The 12,443-nt window shown below is 35.6% G+C and overlaps 1 protein-coding gene across 3 annotated transcripts in view; it reads left to right on the forward strand.

Moving 5' to 3' along the window:
• Positions 1–12,443, forward strand: part of VPS13A (vacuolar protein sorting 13 homolog A) — a 229,239-nt gene that overhangs the window by 105,769 nt on the left and 111,027 nt on the right. For all 3 annotated transcript variants that reach the window (XM_053575672.1, XM_053575663.1, XM_053575681.1), the window contains exons 34-35: positions 9,945–10,092; positions 10,603–10,750. In XM_053575672.1, the coding sequence (XP_053431647.1) occupies positions 9,945–10,092; positions 10,603–10,750 (296 nt within the window). The remainder of the gene's footprint in view (positions 1–9,944; positions 10,093–10,602; positions 10,751–12,443) is intronic.

Below are 12,443 nucleotides of genomic sequence, written 5' to 3' on the forward strand. Positions count from 1 at the left end.
CTTATTGAAGCCATTGGAAGATCAGACACAGAGACCTTGTAGAATGGACATATGGGGAAGAATACTGGGGAATGTCAATAATTAAGACATTGTCAGGGGGGTGGGACAAGATTGAGAACTAGAAATATCTCCTTACCAGCCTTTCGCAGTGAGCTGGTGGGAAAAAATATTCCAGCCACCTCTTGCTGGGGGAACCTACCCAGGGACATTACCCTGGGGGCACAGTGAAACAGTGGTAGAGTACATGAAACAGCAAAGAAGTCTGGAGCTGAGGAAAACCATCCAGGACTGGCCAGCCTGCCCACGGAAGAACAGGGACAGGAAAAGGTTGGCCTTCAGTTTTTCGATTTTAGTCTAAACTGCTCTCTGGAGCTGCCTTGAAAGGCCTAAATATTTGAGTGAGTGGACTGGAGTAACATCCAGAGGCCGGGATTGAATTCTGGGTGGGGTGTATCACCCGTGTGCTTGGCTACTCTCTGGGTGCCACCATTGTGGGAAGACTATGTGGGAGAAACAGTCTGTAGGATCCTAGTGCATGGCTGGCTCTGGCATGCCTGCTGAGCTTAGACATCAATCCGTGGAGTGAGCTGAGCAGCCCTGCACCCCCAGTAAGGCCACTTTGTTGGCAGGGGGCACTGTGTTACATGCCTCTGAAGGAATCTGGCAAGAGATTTAGGACCACAGTCTCGCGGGGACTGGATGCTGAAGAAGCAAACAGGTCCTGATTGAGGGTAAGTAAGTCAGAAAGATAGGACTGGATCTCCTCTGCAACTAGAGAATGGCTTTGGGCCCTAATTTTAAACTGTAAAACTAGCATGTGTTTCTATCTCCTAATAGCACAGCATCAATAGGGTCCAGCATATATACATATAAACATGCGTACATAGTTATATACACACACACATATAGTTATACACATACATATATTTTATTCATTTTTGCTTCTTTCCCCAATTTTTTTCCTTGAATTTTTTTTTTTTTGTAAATATTTGTAGTGCCTGTTGTTTTCAGTTTTGTTTTGTTTTTTGATTGTACTTTTATTTTTTCATTTTTACTTTTTTCAATAGCAAGGGCTCTACCATTTTTGTCATGGTTTTTGAGCCCCTTTTATTCTTTCTTTTTTTTTCTCTTTTGGTAGAGATTTTTCTACTTTTCTCATCTTACCCACATAAATTTCTCATACAACAGCTAAGATATCCCTTTTCTTTCTTTATTTTACATAATTGAATTTTTAAATTTTCTTTATTTTCATTTATTTTTTTCTTTAGGGGCTAGAGGAGGTCTTATTCATAGTCTGCCTGGGACTCACAGCATTGGTCTGGCTTAAGGAAGTCATGAGCTTATGGTCAGGGGTATCCTTCTAGCTTTGCCCTTCAGAAAGATAGTATTGGTAGGTCCCTACTGCAACATACTGCTGATTTTTTTTCCCTTTCTATGTTTGGCAGAGGTGGGGGGTCTCACTTTTCCCCATGTTGGTAAGGAGTTCCTGACTTTGAGACACCACCCAGCCCAGCCCCCAGAAGTCCTAGAGTTTCAGGTGTAGTCATAGCAGCCTGCCAAACAACACTGTCTCTTTCTCTCTTTCTGTCCTTCTCTTCTTTTGTTCAATTCTTTTCTTTCACCCCCCACCCTTCTTTTTTTTTTTTTCTTTTTCTCTTCCTACCTTATCGTTCTTCACCGTTCTCTTCATGTTGGCCTTACACACGAGGAGGAGGAGCCAACAGAAAAATTCTGGCAACATGAAAAACCAAAATAGAATAACTCCCGTAAAGGACCATGAGGCAGCTAGTTCAGAGGATTCCACCTATAAAGAATTAATGGAAGGGCAGCGCTTGTGGCTCAAGGAGTCAGATGCTGGCCCCATATGCTGGAAGTGGTGGGTTCAAACCCAGCCCTGGCCAAAAACTGCAAAAAAAAAAAAAGAACAAGAAAAAGGAATTAATGGAAACACAGAAAAGGAGTTTAAAATATGGATGGCAAAGACAATAAAGGAAATTGATGAGAAAGTAGAAAACTATAACCAAAAAATGGGTTCAACAAGATTTGAAAAATATGGGAAGGATAAGGTAGAGCTTAAGGAATTTAAGGAGTTAATTAGAGAACTTAAAGATGTACTAGAAAGTATCAATAACAGATTAGAACCTGGAGAAGAAAGAATCTCAGGCAAAGGGTAGAGCTGTTGAGCTAACCTAAATAGTTAAAGAGGCTGAAAAGAAGAGAGAGAAAGCAGAACATTCACTCAGAGAATTATAGGAATCAATGAAGCATTCCAATATACAAATTATAGTGACCTTTGGGAAGAAGAATGTCCCAAAGGAATGGAAGCCCTACTGGAGGATATCAGAAGTGAAAATTTACTAAGTTTCACTGAAGATTCTGAAACACACTTCTCAGAGGAATAGTGTACCCTGAGTCATCTCAACACAAATAGAACATCTCCAAGACACATTGTAATGAATCTGTCCAAAGTCAAGATGAAAGAGAAAATTCTGCAAGCAGCCAGAAATAAGGGTCAACTGACCTACTGGGGCAGATTCATCCAGGGTTGCAGCATTAAGAATGTTGAGAACTACTGCTCTAAAACAAAACCAAACAAAGATACAAGGGTCTTAAATATAACCCTAGAACAAATGAATTTAATTGACATATACAGAATATGGCATCCTAAAGCTAAGGAATATAAGTTCTTCTCATCAGCTCATGTATCATACGCTAGGACACAAATCAAACCTTAACAAAATAAAAATAATTGAAATTATACCTGTATCTTCTCAGACCACAAGATAATAAAGGTGGAACTCAACTCCAATAGAAATTTTCATCCCCACAGAAAGGGATGGAAACTAAACAGCCTTATGCTGAATGACAGTCGGGTTAAGGAAGAGGTAAAGGAGGAAATTGTTAAATTTTTTGAACATAACAACAATTAAGCTACAAGTTACCAAAACCTGTGTGATATTGCAAAAACAGTCCTAAGAAGGACATTTATCTCATTAGGTGCCTACACCTGAAAACAGGAAGAGAGCACATCAACAAACCAATGAGTTATCTCAAGGAAATAGAAGAGGAAGAGTAATCTAATCCCAAACCTGAGATAAAAAGACATAACCAAAATTAAATCAGAAATAAGACTGAAAACAAAAGAATATTCAGAAAATTAATGAAACAAAAAGTTGGTTCTTTGAAAAAATATCGATAAAACTTTCACCATATTAATTAGAAACAGAAAAGTGAAATTTCGGATAAACTCAATCAGAAATGAAAAAGTAAATAACAGCTATCACAGAGAAATAAGACATTATCTTTAACTAAACAAGAAACGCTATGCCCAGAAAATTGACAATGTGGAAAAAATAGACCAATGCCTGGAATCACATTATCTCCCTATACTTAACCAAGGAGAAATAGATCTCTTGAACAGACCAATATCAAGCACTGAGAACAATGAAACCATAAAAAATTTTCCAACAAAAACCCCTCAGGACCAGATGGTGTCACACCAGAATTTTATCAAACCTTCGAAGAAGAGCTTGTACCTATACTGCAGAAACTATGTACCTATACTGCAGAAACTATTGCAAAACATTGAGAAGGAAAACCTTTACCAACACATTCTATGAAGCAAACGTCACCCTGATTCCAAAATAAGGAAAGGACCCATCTAAAAAGGGGAATTACGGACCAATATCACTAATGATTATAGATGCAGAAATACTCAGTAAAATCTTAGTTAATAGACGGCAGCTACACATTAAAAAAATTATATATTATGATCAAGTAGGCTTCATCCAAGGGCTTCAAGGCCAGGTTTATATATACAAATCCATAAATATTATCCACTATATCAGTGAAAGCAAAAACTAAGACCATATGGTTGTCTCTATAGATGCAGAAAAAAACATTTGATAAAATTCAGGATCTTTTTCTAACAACAAGACTTAAGAATATAGGTGGTAATTTTATCTTTTTTTTTTTTTTTGTAGAGACAGTCTCACTTTATTGCCCTCGGTAGAGTTCCGTGGCGTCACATAGCTCACAGCAGCCTCCAACTCTTGGGCTTAAGCGATTCTCTTGCCTCAACCTCCCGGGTAGCTGGGACTACAGGCGCCCGCCACAACGCCCAGCTATTTTTTTGTTGCAGTTCGGCTAGGGCTGGGTTTGAACCCACCACCCTCAGTATATGGAGCCGGCGCCCTACTCACTGAGCCACAGGTGCCGCCCTATCTTTTTTTTTTTCTTTTAATTAAATCATAGCTGTGTACATTAATACAGCCATGGGGTACAATGTGCTGGTTTTATATACAATTTAAAATATTTTCATCAAACTCTTTAATAAACCCTTCATGGCATTTTCTTAGTTATTGTGTTAAGACATTTATAGTCTACATTTAGTAAGTTTCACATGTACTCTTGTAAGATGCACCATAGGTGTAGTCCCGCCATTTACCCTCCTTCCACCCAACCTTCTCCCTCCCCTCCCTTCCCCTCCCTTTCCCCATATTCTTGGGCTATAATTGGGTTATAACTTTCATATGAAAGCTATAAATTAGTTTCATAATAGGGCTGAGTACATTGGATACTTTACCTCTTTCATGTTTACATGGATGGAGCTGGAACATATTCTTAGCAAAGTATCTCAAGAATGGAAGACAAAGTATCCAATGTATAAGTTTCTTAATCTTATCGAAGTCATCTATGAAACCAAGTGTGACTCTGTCTCAAAAAAAAAAAAAAAAAGTACAAGACCTGTATACTGAAAATCATAAAATACTGCTGACAGCAATCAAAAAAGATCAGAAGTTATTTGATACTTAATAATCACAGGCAGCAAAATCATTTGGTTACAGTTTTACATTGTTGCCAAGGTTATTTTTCTAACATGAATACAAACCCACAGCTGATAACATAATGGAGTAAAACTGAAAGCTTTGACAAGTAGAACTGGAACCAGACAAGGCTGTCCTCTATCACCACTACTATTCAACATTGTGCTGGAAGTTCTATCCAAGGCAATCAGGCACAAGAAGGATATAAAGGGCATCCAAATGGGGGCAGAAGAGAACAAACTCACTTTTTGCTGATATTATGATCATATACTTAGAGAATGCCAGAGACTCAATCACAAAACTCTCAGAAGTGACTGAGAAATACAGTAAAGTCTCAGGATATAAAATCAGTGTCCCCAAATTTGTATACTCCAATAACAGCCAAGTTGAGTAGCTAATCAAAGATATAATTTCCCTTTACAGTAGCTTCAAAGAAAATGCAACACCTAGGAATATACCTATTAAAGGTGGTGAAGGACTTCTACAAAGAGAATTATGAAAGCCTAAGAAAAGGAATAGCAGAAGACATTAATAAATGGAAGAGCATACCATGCTCATGGCTGGAAAGAGTCAACATTGTTAAAATGTCTGTAGTTCCCAAAGCGATCTACAGATTCAATGCAATCCTCATTAAAATGCCAACATTATACGTTGAAGAACTGGAACAAATAGTTTTTTGTTTCGTATGGAACCAGAATAAACCCCATATAGCTAAGGCAATTTTTAGTAATAAAAAGAAATGGAGGCATCACTCTACCAGACTTTAGGTTACATTACAAGTCCACAGTGATCAAATCAGTCTCTTATAGCCATCTGATTTTCGATAAACCAAACAAGCATATAGCAGGGGAAAGAATCCCTATTCAGTAAATTGTGCTGGAAGAACTGGATAACCACACCTGAAAGACTGAAGCTTGACTCCTCCCTTTTACCACTTAAAAAATTGATTCAAGGTAGATAAGAGATGTAAATCTAAGGCATGAAACAGCAAAAATCCTGTAAGGAAGTGTAGGAAAAACTCTTGAAGATGTCAGCCTAAGGAAAGATTTTTATGAAGAAGACTTCAGTGGCAGTTCCAACAACAACAACAAAAATAAACAAATTGGACTTAATTAAACTGAAAAGCTTCTGGACAACTAAGTACAGAACAATCAAAGTAAATAGACAACCTTCAGAATGAGAAAAGATAGTTGCATGTTACAAATCTGACAAAGGCTTGATAACTAGGATTTATAGACAACTCACATTAGTCAAAAAAGGAGCTAACAGTCTCATCTGTCACTGGGCAATAGACATGAACAGAACCTTCTCTGAGGAAGACAGATGAATGGCTAAGAAACATACGAAAAAGTACTCATCATCCCTAATCATCACAGATGCAAATCAAAACCACACTGAGATAACATTTAACCTCAATGAGAACAGCCCACATCACAAAGTTCCAGAGTTGCAGATGCTGGCATGGGTGTGGAGAGAGAGGGACACTTTTACACTGTTGGTGGAACTGCAGAGTAATACAACTTCTTTGGAAAGAAGTATGGAGAATTCTCAAAGAAATCAAATTAGACCTCCCATTTAACCCTGCAATCCCACTACTAGCATCTACCCAGAAGAAAAAAAATCATTTTATCGTAAAGATAGTTGCGCTAGATAGCTTATTACAGCTCAATTTATATTTGCCAAGATGTGGATACAACCTGAATGCCAACTTAAGAATCGATTAACAAGCTATGGTATATGTACACCATGGAGTACTATTTAGCCAAGACAAAATGTGGTGACTTTACATCTTTTGTATTAACCTGGATGGAGTTGAAATATTCTTCTTAGTAAAGTATCACAAGAATGCGGATATCCAGTGTACTCTTTGATAATATGAAGCCAGTAGAAGATCTCATTTGCACCCACATAGGAGAAAAACTCATTTCAAGTTGAGGGATGGGAAAATGAGGGAGAGGGAAGAGGACAGGGGGATGTTTGGGGTGCTCCCACTTATTTGGCACAATGTAGTGCTGTATGGCATACCTTTTGGGGGTGGGACACAACTACAAGAGGGACTCTACATAACATTGAAATATTGTGACCTGGTTATTTGTGCCCTCACATTAACCTGAAATTAAAAATAAAAAAAAAGTAATTGTCTGAAGAGGAACACTCAAAAGAGATTAAGAAGAAGCAGGTCTCTTGAGATGTGAGAACCCAAGAAAATGTTTTGATAAAGTTTTAGAGACCTGTTGATATTGTTAACTATGAATTAATATAGTAGTATATGACTTTTTTTCCATTCAGTACTTGGTATTTTGTATTGGGAATCTAAAAGTCAGTTGGATCCAGGCAAGACTGAATAATCACCAGGCAAGTATGACTAAGGATCGTGGGATAGGATTTTAATGATTGATTGGATGTTGATGTTGATGGATGGTAAGAGAGAGAAGTTAGAAGACAAGAGGGTACCAAGAGTGTAATAGACTGTAAAGTGTGGTTTATGGACAGGAGACTAAGCCATCTCAAAGTCTTCAAAAATAAGCACTGAATAGTTGATGAATTATAGCACAAGTACAATATAGTAAAACTGCACATTTTTATTCTTAAAGGAATGAGAGAGTTGGGAAGTAGCATTGCAAATTATGAAAAATTATTTCTATTTCTTACTCTGAGATAGGATGTTAGAGAAAAATTGGCCTCTATTTTATAAAAACCCAGGGACAGGTTTCCCTTAAAGTAAGAAAGCAATGATAGATTTTGTGAAGATACTGTAAAATATAGAATGATTTCCTTATCCATCTATGATTTCAGAAATTACAGGAAAATATTGAGGTGAGAGATTTTTATATTGGTAGTAGGCTAAAGATACACGGTAATAAATTTCAGGGAGTTCATTGAATTGCAGTTTAAATTGTGTAAAGTCTGAATTGACTAAATATAAAATATTTATATATCTATAATTAATCATATCTTGTTTGATTTTGAGAAATTTTAGATGTATTAGTTGGAGGTCTGTAATAAAAATGGATTATGTACTATTAAGAGTTTATAAATATCTGTAGAGCATTAAATCATATTTCTTTCAGTTCATTTTATCTGCTTATATGTTTAACTTCAGAAAAAGTAGAATTATATTGTATGTTTTCTTTTTTACATTGCCTTTTTCCTTAACAATATGCTATAATTATTTTCCATGTTTTTTCCAGTACATAGTTTCGCTAAGTATTTTTATTTTATTCCGTAGTTTTTTAAAAATTCATTTTCTCTTTGTTAGATATTTAAATTCTTTTTTTTTATGGTTTTAAATATCACTATAATAATGATTGATATCTTTGTTCATCAGTACTTACGTGATTGTCCACACACTTCTTTGGGATAATTCACCTATTTAGGAAGAATGCCTATAAATCGGATTACTCAATTACAGTGTACAATCAATTTTCTTTGAAATAATTTTAAGATAGTTGATATTTAAAAATTTAGTTACAGCTTTTTAGAAAGTATGTTTTTATATTTGTGACTACCTGTACTGTTGTTTATACTTTAATATCTTGAATGCAACTTAGTGAATATTTATTGACAATATAACATGCTAATAATCTAAGCCAAGTACTGACAACACAGGAAAGAATAAGATAAACATAGTACCTGTCCTGATGAAGCTTTCATCATAACTGGAATGGTAGAGGACACAATAAACTAATAAAATGCAATATATTGAATGCAGTGATGGAAAAAGTTCAAGGTACTTGTGGGAGCACATAGGAAGAGCATCTAACTCAGATGTGGGGTAGTGGTGATAAAAATTTTTCCAGAGGAAATACATGGGGCATTATGAAAGTTTTGAGGTACTGAAAAATCAAGAAACATAATATCTGTGTGGACAGAAAAAAATGAATCCTTCCCAACAATACTGATGAGCCAAGCAATTTGAAACTTTCAGGAGGGAATCAGAAAGAACGCTGTTGACTGTTTTTTGGAAGTGAAATAGCAGACCATAACACAGTGTGTCTCAAAACTTTTCATAGTGACCCACCTAATCTTTTGACATAGCAATTTTCTTTCTTACAGTTGGTTTAAAGGAAAGAAATTTACTCAAAGATACATACAGAAATAATGATTCCAGTATTACAGTGAAGAATTGGAAACAGCATAATTTTAATAATAGAAGATTATTTAAATGGATGACTTATGGTATAGCCACACACTGTAATACATAGCCATTAAAATTGTGCATATGTGCAGTATAAGACTGTTAGATTTCTTATTACCGCTAAGTGGAGACTGCAAGGATGCATGTATGTATAAGTATAGTGTTACTGTACTGTTCATTTGTAAAAGGATTTGATATCAGGCATTCTGAGAGAGCCCTGATGAACTCCCTTATTTCTCTCTGAGTAAATGATAGCTAGACTTCTGTAGTCCTAGCCTCATACCCTACTTTAAGAATTTGCTGTCTGTTAAAATATGTTTACATTATTGAGGAGTAACACTTTCAGATTGTCACTTGAAGGTCAATGGGAGGCTTCTATGGTCACATTGCCACTTGAAGGGATTCAGTGACCTCCTGCTCTTTTTTTAGTTCCTAAACATCATTCTTACTTTTACAGGTGCTTGGAAAGGCAATTAGATTCAATCTAACTTGAAATTGTATATTTTAGCTATTCTGATTTACAGAAATACAAATTTCATGTCGTGCTACTTGTTTCTTATAAAGTCACAGGATATGCAGTGTTTTGTTACCTATCTAAATGAGTAAATTAAGTTGTTTTTATAATGCGGTCTTATGGTATATTTGTTTATAAATTATATAAAGATAATTCTTATTGTAATGGTTTACTGTAATAACTTACTTATTTTTGGCACTGTATTGAAAAATCCTTTTTTAATAATTCATTCCCCTATAATACGGAACACTTCAGCTCAGAGAAAGTCTCCTTGATGTCTAGTGGGTTGGAACATCTCTCATTTTGAATGTAAAAGCCTGATGGGTGTTATTTTTCTCTTTATATGTAATAAATAATAGTGATTTCTGTTATTTTATATAAAATGATAAATTTAAGTTAATCTTTTTTATTTTTAGTATTTGAATGTATAATTAACAATTTAAAAGAATTTTATTTATATTTACAGATCTCAATTTATTAATGATACATACCAGGAAGTATTAGATCTACTACTGCCATTAAATCTCGAAGTCATTGTTGAGCGAAATTTATCCTGGGAGTGGTATCAGGAAATTCCTTGTTTTAATGTAAATGCTCAGCTAAAGCCCATGGAGGTAATGTTTAGAAGCTTATTGATTTGTTTTGTTTGTTGAAAAATATTCCAACGGCCAAACAGCATTTTTTGAGTGGAATTTATATACACATTACGTTCGTCAGAATTGAAGGGCAACTATATTAATGTAGAATTCACTTAACAATCTCCATGCATTCTTCGAATAAATCCTGGAGTGTGTGCTATGTGCTAAGCCCTGAACCCTGTGGTAGATCCTAGAGATGGTGGCAAGGAAGCTATGATATTGTCTCTGATTTCCTGGGACTTACGAGTTTAGTGCAAGCATTGGTGGTGGTGGTGGTGGTCTGGAAGGTTTAGTAGTACTTAGTAAAAAAGGGGACTGGAGGTGGAGCTCAAATGGTGATGCTGTGTAGCCTTGTTCTTAGTAGGCCATGGACCGGTCCTGGGATTTGTAAGATTGAAATGAAAACAGTCTCATTTTTCTCATGAGAATTTTGACTACATGAAGTAGAGCAATGCTAAAAAGAACAAATCATTTTTTTTTGAACAGTTCATTCTCAGTCAAGAAGATATAACAACTATTTTTAAAACATTATATGGCAATATATGGTATGAAGAAGGTGGTAGTGCCTCACCTGCTGTCACAAAAGACCAAAGTAGTGTTACCAGTGTTTCGAATGCTGCATCCCATTCCGGAGGTATGTTCTTAACCTAAATTAGTTCTTGCCATGCTCTCTTTCTCTCTTCTCTGTTCTCTCTCTTTCCTCTCCTCTCCCCTTCTCTTCTACTTTGCTCTTCTAATTTCTCTCCAGCCCCCCTCTCTTTCTTCACTTTTTTAGGCATCTGTAAATTGTCTGTTATTAGTCAGTCTGATTTTTTTCTTTGATTCAAATTTTCTAGCCCTGTTGTAACAAAATTCCTTAATATTTATTTTTATTTTCCCAAATTCCCTGTAGGTCCTTATTTTCAATTGTCTTCCTTCTCCCCTCTTTTTTCTTATCCTGACTATAGCATTTTTCCCAGATGGAATATTTTATATTGATATTAGGAATATAAAAATATTAGAGAAACTAAGAGAGGGTTATCACTAATAGATGATAGATTTTAACATATTTGGAAGATAAATTGGGAGAACACGTAGAAGGAACCATAACTCAGAGGTTTCATTCAGCGTTGGGTCTAGTGTACTTTGAGGAATATGGCTGGGTTCTGAGTTTAATACCAGCACATACAAAGAGATGGGTTAGTTAAGGGTTCTAGGAAGATTTTTCTACACAAGAAGAGTTCTTATTCGGGTATTGTAGTTGATCAATAAACCTACCTATCCAGTGAGACCTACCAGTCCACAAGATCCACCTTAGCAAAGCTCTGGATATTACACAGAATTCTCACTCAGAGTCCTAACACAAAAACAAGCCTACATTTACAACATTACATGTAATCCTATCCTTACTAGATAGAATAACAACCAGTTATTTATTATAAAGTGTGAATGGTTAGATATGAAGAAAAGAACTCAAGGATGAAAGAAAGTAAGATAAGCAAAATAGTGTTTCTAAATGAAACAGAGATAATTGAAGGAATGGAAAAGAAAGTAAACGAACAAAAAAACCAAACTCCAGATAGTCTAAGAGGATTTCAAGATGACAATGAAGAATTGGATTCTGCCAGCACCACTAGCCCTGTAAAGATAGGAAGGAATTCTTGGAAAGCGAAAATATTGCTGAAATTTTGAAACAAAAATACTAAGTAAAAGGGGTAGACCTATTAAATTGGAACATTTGGTTGAGACAATCACCTATGATAGGGGAAAAAAGCTCTTTACCTTAAAAGATAAAACGTAAGAGTGAGGCTTCAGTTCAAAAAGATTCAATTTCAGAATAGGAAGTACTGTAGGAAAAATAGCTGAGAAAATGGAAGGGAAAAATCTTTCAAAGTAGTACAGTAGTGCCCCCTTGTCTGTGGAAGATATATTCCAAGACCCCCCCAAGGATGCTTGAAACTATGAATAGTACCAACCCCTGCATATGTTATGTTTTTTCCTATATATGCATACCTATGACAAAGTTTAATTTATAAACTTTATAAATCAGCACAGCACTGTTACAGTAGGCACAGTTCTCAGTATGAGTAATCTGTGCATAGTAAGAGATTAAAAACAATAATAGTAAAATAGAACAATTATAGCTAAATACTGTAATAAAAATTAAGTGAATACAGTCTCTTTCATAATAACTTAGTGTTTTTGAACAATGGTTGACCATGTTAACTGATGCTATGGATAAGAAAGGACTACTGGAACTCTTCAGACCCAAGTAAATACTGAAGCAAATTCTTAGATAAACAATCAACTGAGTTTCAAGCAGGTTAAGTAAACCAAAACTCTCTGTT

Source organism: Nycticebus coucang, chromosome 2, assembly GCF_027406575.1.
Source record: "Nycticebus coucang isolate mNycCou1 chromosome 2, mNycCou1.pri, whole genome shotgun sequence".
NCBI classification, from domain to species: Eukaryota; Metazoa; Chordata; class Mammalia; order Primates; family Lorisidae; genus Nycticebus; species Nycticebus coucang.